General features: G+C 51.6%; 4 protein-coding genes across 5 annotated transcripts in view; 1 reads left to right on the top strand and 3 right to left on the bottom strand.

Moving 5' to 3' along the window:
• Nucleotides 1-247, bottom strand: part of LOC121835468 (P protein-like) — a 6,939-nt gene extending 6,692 nt beyond the window's left edge. The window contains exon 1 of the mRNA XM_042289699.1: nt 242-247. Within this exon, the coding sequence (XP_042145633.1) occupies nt 242-247 (6 nt within the window). The remainder of the gene's footprint in view (nt 1-241) is intronic.
• LOC8034707 (aryl hydrocarbon receptor nuclear translocator-like protein 1) overlaps nt 1-2,108 on the bottom strand; it is a 107,676-nt gene extending 105,568 nt beyond the window's left edge. For both annotated transcript variants that reach the window (XM_042290002.1, XM_042290004.1), the window contains exon 1: nt 1,841-2,108. The gene's annotated coding sequence lies outside the window, so the exon portion shown is untranslated. The remainder of the gene's footprint in view (nt 1-1,840) is intronic.
• A 4,058-nt stretch (nt 2,109-6,166) lies between these two features.
• LOC121835577 (ankyrin repeat, PH and SEC7 domain containing protein secG-like) lies at nt 6,167-7,922 on the top strand. Its single transcript, XM_042290005.1, has one exon. It carries the CDS (start codon nt 6,317-6,319, stop codon nt 7,721-7,723), a length of 1,407 nt encoding a protein of 468 aa, XP_042145939.1. The 5' UTR covers nt 6,167-6,316; the 3' UTR covers nt 7,724-7,922.
• Nucleotides 7,870-8,180, bottom strand: part of LOC8038840 (P protein) — a 67,350-nt gene continuing 67,039 nt past the window's right edge. Inside the window, exon 10 of the mRNA XM_042290001.1 lies at nt 7,870-8,042. Within this exon, the coding sequence (XP_042145935.1) occupies nt 7,955-8,042 (88 nt within the window). The 3' untranslated portion in view covers nt 7,870-7,954. The remainder of the gene's footprint in view (nt 8,043-8,180) is intronic.

Raw genomic sequence — 8,180 nt, 5'->3', positions numbered from 1 at the left:
AAGCGAGACTCGAGTTGGGACACCGCGACTCACACACAGCGAGCCTCGCGTTCCTGCTCGACCTTTTTCGCCGGCGTTTCGACGGCCAACCGCCAATGACGCAATTAGTGTTGCCGTTTCGGGACCATTGCTAGTCGAGGGCGCGCATTCCAGGTGCCGTACCCGTGGTCCAGAAACCTTTAAAAGCGATCCGAGATTTTTTTTCTTTCTTTTTTTTCTTGAGGTACGCCGCGGCGCTTACGGGCATTTCGATCGGCGAAATTGATCGCAATCGGCGAACGGAATGACCAAGAGCAGAGAGCGCTGCGACGTGTACGACCTTGGCGAGACCTGGCGCGTCGAGCATCGAGCAAAAGCCGGCGGCGACCGGTATTTAGGGGGTCAAGGTCAAAACCCTCGGCTGGCACTTTTTCTTTCATCTCGCTCTGCCCTCCCCCTAGACCTATTTACTGACGCCTTACAGATATCGATAGCCTACCTGGCCTAGCCACCCCCCCCCCCCTCTCTCTTTTTTTCAATTATTATTATCACTATTTTTGTTGGCCGTTATTAGTAACAACGTTACTGTACAGACATCAATCCGGCATACCCCAAAAAGAAACGAACGAAATGGAAAATTTTGAAATAGATGTATTAAAAAAAAAAAAAAAAAGGGGGTCGCTTTACAGTAAGCCTGCAGTTAAAGAATTCCGAGTTAATAGACAAGCGGAATTAGTTCAGGGAGAGAGTTTTATCGAACGACAGACAAACAATTAAGGTTATCGAGATGGGTTCGAGAACCGGCGATTAGTGCGAAGTGTTAGCTATCCAAACGCAAGCCCGAATAGAAACGCTCCAGACCTGTGGATATCAAATCGAGAGAAATTAGCGTAATCGTGATCATCATCATCATCATCATCATCATCATCCCCCCCCGCCCCGGTCCCAAACACCGTGTAGGATTGAGTCGGCCTCTTCTAGGAAAGAAACACATCGAACCGATCAAATTCAAGGAGTAGAGAGTTCTAGAATTGGCCAGTTCTTCTAGCGCAACCAGACTAATATAACAAAGCTTTTTTGTTTTTTCTTCTGTTTTAGCGAGCGTCACCACCAGCGCATCGCACATAAAAACGAAACAAAAAAACTCCACGGCGCTCAGCGCGCAGTTCACAAAATACGCCATGTTTTATTTTTTTCCTCTCCGCGCCGCCGCCGCCGCGCCGAAGTCAACAGGCAGGCCGGCGCGGGGTGGGGGGAGGCGGTCGTCACTGCCAATGACGTAGTTCACGCTGCAGGAAGCCAGCACCGCCGTTCAACACTGGCGACCGAACGCGAACCACTGCCGGCTACGAAGACCGCGCGATCAAAATAAAAATAAAAACAGCACAGCATACGCAGCTACGGCAGCGGGAGGTCTGTTTCTTGCTCTTCGAATAGGGTTACTTCGTCCGCAAGCTTGTAGATACGAGCGCCTTTATTTTTTTTTTTTTCCTTTTCCCTTTTTTTTTCTTTCGGACGGGGTCGTATTCCGCGTCACCGACAGAAACCAACACGACCTTGCTCGTTACCGAATAAATCACAACTCTTCGTAGCGGGATTGTGACGTGGGAGGGCTAGAACGACGTCACCGAACGATGTATCAACATCATTCATCCCGCTTAAAACACACACACACAAATAAAAGAATATAATACAAATATCCTACCGTAAGACAATTCTTATCCCTGTTGTTCGTCACTTCGGTTTTAACCATGCGAGTCGAGGCTACGGCGATCAGTTCGACGATTGATCAGAGTTTTCAAAGTTGTTTCTATCTTCTTTTTCTTTTTTTTTAGTCGCCGATTAGAGTGAGATGGCTCACCTAAATCCGGCTCGACGACGACGGTGTGTTTGTCCTTTCGTCTTCTTAATCCTGAGGCAGTCTACATCCTTAGGTAGGTTCGAAAGGTCGTCCACGTCGGGTATGTGTGGCCAGCTCGCGAACAAACGGCGCACCAACGGCACGAAAAACAAGTCACAGGCTTCGCCGGCGGGTTTCTCGTGGGGTTCGCAGATACAGCAGCTCAGCGCCGACGCACCACGGGCCAAATGGAGCACACGATCACACACACATACGGAATCACTGCGCACGCCGCCAGCGCTGCTGCGCCACAGTAGCAAAACTGCGGATAGTGGAGGGAGCTCGCAGCACTGTCGCCATCTGGATGCGGTCGGGAATGCGTGAAGATTGTTTCTTTCGCTAAGCGAAAGATGGCGCCACGTTTGCTCCGAGTTATAGGTGGCGCGAGCGCCGCCCGATTTGGAGGATTCAGCTGTGTTCGGCGATCCACCCGCTCATATTTGAACGCGCCGGAACTCGTTTAAACTGAAGCTAGGGTGCAATCTTGCACGCGTTACTCGAAAACAAAAGAAAGTAATCGATTACAGTTACAATTGTCCTCACTTAAAAGTATTCAATTGTGTTACTTAGTTATTCAAGAGAAAAAAAAAAGAATTGACAGTTTTTTGGAAAAAATAATAATCATCACTTTTCCGATTACTTCTATTTTTCAAAATGACATATTTTTCTGCCGGTTTGACAACGGGTATTTACGACTGCCCATTATTAGATTAAAATCACCGATTTATAAACTACCTATTTCCTTGATCCACCAATTTTGAAAAACCATCCTCCTGTCGAGGACTCAATTCGAGGATTCCTTGGCAGTAAACTCGTACATAGGACAGGGAGGGACACATAGTAGCGGTTACAAGCAATTTTAGTACTTTAAAAAGCAATCAGATTACTCTTGCGATTACTTCCTTATAAATGAATTCAAATAATTTCAAGATCACCCCAAAAAGTAATCGATTACAAGTAATGCGGAGCGCTAATTCGTCTGCTACTTGCGCAGGGGTTGCCGGGACGACAGAACGCCGGGCTCTGATTGGCCCCGATTGGATTGGGTAGACTACCAGGCAGCTAGCACTGAGGTCTACCCACTCCTTCCAATCAGAAGCATATCGTTACTTGTAATGGGAACCCTACCGTACACCTTAGTAAGGTGGCTCAGTGTTAGCAATAATAAGGGTAATTATAACGTACTAAATAAATATGTGTCATAAAAAGAAGTTTTTTTTTCTTGCTTACTTTAACTATTTTTAAACTCTGCCTAGATGAAAGCTAAATGGAACACCAATACCGCTGTTACACGGGCACACTTAACTGCAGTTACGCTAAACCACAATTAGCGCACAATACTTGCCGACAACATTCTGCGGCGATGCAGTCAGAGCTATGGGCGAACGTGCGCTTGAGCATCTTGAGCACCCATCAAAGCAGTGCACGCGCTCTCTTCACTTCTTTTGAAATAGCTGTCTGAGGGTATAGTGCGGCATCTGTGTTGCCACGTAACCGCAGTTAAAGCTGAGTTAACCGCGGTTAAGTGTGCCCGTGTAACAGGGGTATAAGTCGAAGTTGGATGTCGATCTCAACGTTTCTTCGGATATTTTCTAATATAATGTTGCGATTCAAATTTAGCAATGACAGGATTCTGAGGCATTCTACTTCACTCGGATGGTAACAGAAAACTGCAGTACTTCAAACGCATGCCACAAATCTTCTTGGAAACAAAAACTTCAAGGTGTCCATTAACATATTGAACAATTTTTCGACTAATTTTGGATTTCACAAAATATGTTCCGATGAACTTCTTTCGCTTCGTTGAATGACACTTCACCCTCGGCACTGGTGTGCTGCAGCAAAGCAAACTCCACGGCGGCGCCGCCGCACGTGTGGCTTCTCTGCAGCACGACTGCGGGCTGCGCGCGCATCTTTTGCGTAGGTTGTCTCTTCGTGTTGGTACAGATCACCCCGATACTAATATTTCGATATATAGTAAAATACTCACCGCGGTTATCGTGAAAGCTGAAGATGCGTCGGATCTTCCGTTTCCTTCGAGTTACCCGAACGCAAAGAGTGCATCGCGAAGCGTGGCCCTGGAGTTCGCCGATGAGCAACGCTTTTCCGAGTACCGTCAATCTCGGAGGCCATGGATGAATGCGTGTCTCAACACAGCGGTAAACATAACGTGATGACCGATTAAGTTCATAATCATTTTATGCCAGACGCCCTTTTTATTCGCCGTTTATCATGTCAAACTATATACCCATCGTACCTTCATCTTCAACTGGAGTTTCTCCTGTGACTTCGCTTTCTGCCCCCTTCGGACTTCCAAGCGATGTCGTCACAGATGTGCCATTCTGAAGTTCTGACGTAACGCCAACCATTGAACAGTCTGCAGACACTAGGGAGTTTTAGGGAACCATTTTTGCACATCCTAAACGGTACGGTGAGCCTTCCGCTACGAACTGCGCGTATGGGATTCTTGTGGTTGCGCATGCGCAGTCCGTACCCGAGAGGCCCACCGTGCTGTATCGGATATAGAAAAACGGTTCCCTAAAACTCCCTACTAGGGAGTTTTAGGGAACCGTTTTTGCTCATCCGATACGGTACAATGGGTATATCGGTACGAACTGCGCATGCGCTAACGCAAAAACCTCGCACATGCGCAGTTTGTACTGGAGGGCCCATACTTACCGTATCGGATGTGCAGAAAACGGTTCCCTAAAACTTCATACTGTTTGCAGAGACTTTCGAAACGTTATGAACCAAACGCGCTTCAAACTTGCCGGAGGCGTGTCCGAAGACGATTCTGTCACAGCGCGTCCGCAGACAAAACGGCGTGCCTTTTGTATGGTGTACGAGCGGCGCGACTGCGTCCCCAAAGTGTGTGTCCTCGGCGCATTTCGCATTCGGAGATCGAGACAGGATAACTCGGAAGACGAGGACGCAGCAATCTGGAAATTCCGCGAAGCCGCGCCCGCATTTCCGCGAAGCGGGCGTCGCATGTAGCAACGCCGATCCCTATGTGCCGTTTCCACGTTGCCGATTGCCGGCCTTCCAAACTTCGAGGCTGGCACGGGACGAGAAAAAAAACAACAACAACAACAACAAAAGAAAAAATAAACGCGTGAATTGTGCCCTGCCGCTGACGCAGTTACAAAGTGCCGATATTTCGACAGTCAGGTTGGGCGACGACGACGACGACGACCGGTGGTGTAGTATTGGCTACAGCAACTATACTACGTTTCACCTTATGCTGGACCGTAGCTGACGCTACGAGCCACCGGAGCCAATCCAAAAGCAGCGTTCGTGTCACGTGACCATCAGAAAGTGCGCAACGACGCGCACGCGCCTAGTCACGCGATGAGACCCCGAACGTCTTCGCGCTTTAATTTCTCAGTGATTTAGGGATCGTGTACGATTTGTGTTCGATAGAAGCTTGTTTCTGATTTGGTGGTTCTGAGCAATTCAATTGGTTAGTATATGTTTGCTTCGGTTAATTTGGTTAAAAATAGTTTTTTTGGCAACTCAATTTTTGTTTTTAGCTTCTTTTGTTTTCCCCCTCGAAATGTTTGTTTTTTCCTCTTATGTAATGGTCCTTCCTGAAACGACCTTTAGGGTATTTCAATAAATAAACGAATAGGTTGAGCCAATCCAAAGCAGTGCGAGTGTCACGTAAGCATCGGGATGGGCGCGCGGGATTCCCGGCGCCGGATTGGCCGAGATTGCTCGTAACATCCGCTGCTCTCCACATCGTGAGACGAAACGAAGTATAGCGACCGCCGGCGGTCACGCGACACGCACCCCTCGAGACAATATCAGAGGGTACGAGGAGACAATGTGTGTGTATGTACTACGTTCCGGAACACCAGAAATAACTATCACCGCTGCGGTCTCATAGGACCCGTTCTTCTAAAGAACCGCTGGCAGGAGGAGAATGACCCTCCCCAACCCGTTCCTCCGATCTCGCGCTTCTTCCGCGAACGATCACGTGCAGGAGATTCTCACGTGCCTCGTGCTGACGAAAGAAAAGACGACACACAAAACAAAAACAAGGCTGAGGGGGAAGCTGAGGGACAGGGCTGGGACACCAGCCAGGAGGGAGGAGAGGCATCGGGGGATCCTAGCTATTTCCAGGGCCCAAGGTTGCCGCCCCGTACCCACGGGACCGAACCGAGCAGCGTGCGGTCAAGAGCGTGCGTTCGCCAGGACGATTGGCTCACCGGAAGCGTCTCCAGGCGCGCGCTCCCGCCGCTGTTGCGGCGGCAACAGTAACCACGTGAGAGGAGAGCTTTTAAAAGAGAAGCTAAAAGACGCCGCCGTCCCGAAATAACGGAGAGCAGAGCTTTGCCGGCGTTGTTGCGGGGCGGCCACTTCAGTCGAGCTACAGCGTGTGCGCGAGGTGCACACACAAAGGACACAGCCCGAGGGACCCTTCCCGGAGTCTTCGCCATGCCGACGGCACCCTGTCTCCAGACTCTTCAGCGGGAGCTGGCAGACTCCATCATCCGGCTAGCCCCCCTAGACGAACTGAGGATCCTGCTGGCGTGCGGTGCGCGAGTCAACGAGCCCGTGACGCAGGGACTGCGACCCCTGCACTACGCGGCTTACCAGCAGTATGACGAGGCCGTCCAGCTGCTCCTGGTACGAGGCTGCGACGTGGACGCGATGGACGACGTGGGATACACGGCGCTGCACCTGTGCGCCGAGCGCGGCTTTCTGCACACGGCCGAGACGCTAGTGTGCCAGGGTAACGCCCGGGTGTGCTTCACGGCGCAGACAAAGCCGCTCCTCGGCAACCCTCCGAGGGCCACGCTCGCCGACGAACCGCTCAGACTCGCCGTCAAGAACGGGCACTACGAGTGCGCCGACATGTTGCTGCGTCACGGCGCCAACCCGAACGCGAGGTACTTCCTCGGCGCCGAAATCAACCTGGTGGGCCCGCTGAACGTGAGGTTCATCGAACTCCTGCTGCGGTATGGCGCCGAACCGGACGCCCGAGACCGGGGAGGCCTGACGCCGCTCATGAAGGCCGCCAGACATCCGCACGGACTCGAGACGGTTCAGCTGCTGCTCAAGCACGGCGCGGACGTGAATGCCATGGCGCCAGACCGACACGACCGCCGGACCGTGCTCCACTACGCCGTCCTCTCGGGGAACCTGTCAACGGTCAAGCTTCTCATCGACAACGGCGCGAAGGCAAGAATGGCTCCCGGGTACAGGCATCCGAGTCCGCTGGACTTCGCCATCCTCCGCGGAGACATGGCGGCCGTTCGACTACTCCTGGACGCCGGGGCTGACGTGAACGCCGGATCTCCGATCGTGGGCTCTCCACTCCATCTGGCTCTCTCGGAACGCTGCAAGGACCGGGAGGCCCTGGTACGTCTGCTTCTGGAACGCGGCGCGGACCCCAACGGTCTGACATACGCCGAACCAGGGGGGTCGCCCCTGGTTCAGCCGCCTCTAGGAGAGTACCTCTGCGGACAGGAGGAAGAACCCAAGAGCTCACTCATACGGCTACTCCTGAGGTACGGCGCGAGGGTGATCCTCCGACCACAGTCCAAGGATCCTCTGGGGATCCTGCGGTCCGTTCACCGGCTACGGGGGGACGCTTTGGACACGGTGCTTGAAGCCGCGGAGACCTGTTACAGACCTGCCGTGGAGAGGTCTTTGCTCTTACTGGGTCCCGAAGCCAAAGAAGCCCTGGTAGAATTGGCGGCGACACCTCAGCCGCTCAAGCACCAGGCGAGGCTCAGCATCCGGAAGATCCTGGGAGTCGGTCCTCAGTTGGCCAAGAAGGCCCTCTCGCTAGACGTGCTGCCCGGAGCACTGCGTCGGTACTTGATCTACGAGCACTGACGGATCCTGGTGGTGCTTATCCCTTTTTTACGTGTGTACAGACTGTACAGATCTTACAGCAGCGGAAGAGCTGCAGCGGCGACAACGGCTGTCTCGTTGGATTCACAACGGAAATCACACCAAGCGGCTCAGCAAATTGTGTGCGATATTGTGTATAAAAAGTGTTTTCTTTTTTGTTTTTTCGCAACAAAACAACAAACGTAAGGTGTCTTTCTTTTCCTCTTCTTGCATCTATGAGTTCCACTCCAGCAAAACGTGACAGAAGAGCAACCAAAAAGATGCAATAGCAGTCGTCAGCAGCATCACAGGAAAGCCGACCCTGCGGGGAAGAGAAGAAAGCGCCAAAAATGCAGACTTAGCGAAAACAGTTTCTTGGATGGTTTAATGGCCCACTCAAGCGGTAGTGTTTGACTTCCAAGTTACCATGCATTACTTGGCGCGTGCCCATCTAGTTTTT

The sequence above is a fragment of the Ixodes scapularis genome, unplaced genomic scaffold, assembly GCF_016920785.2.
Source record: "Ixodes scapularis isolate PalLabHiFi unplaced genomic scaffold, ASM1692078v2 PGA_scaffold13__105_contigs__length_92229423, whole genome shotgun sequence".
Lineage (NCBI taxonomy): Eukaryota > Metazoa > Arthropoda > Arachnida > Ixodida > Ixodidae > Ixodes > Ixodes scapularis.
The sequence above is the reverse complement of the archived record's forward strand: the minus strand, read 5'-3'. Positions and strand labels throughout refer to the sequence as shown.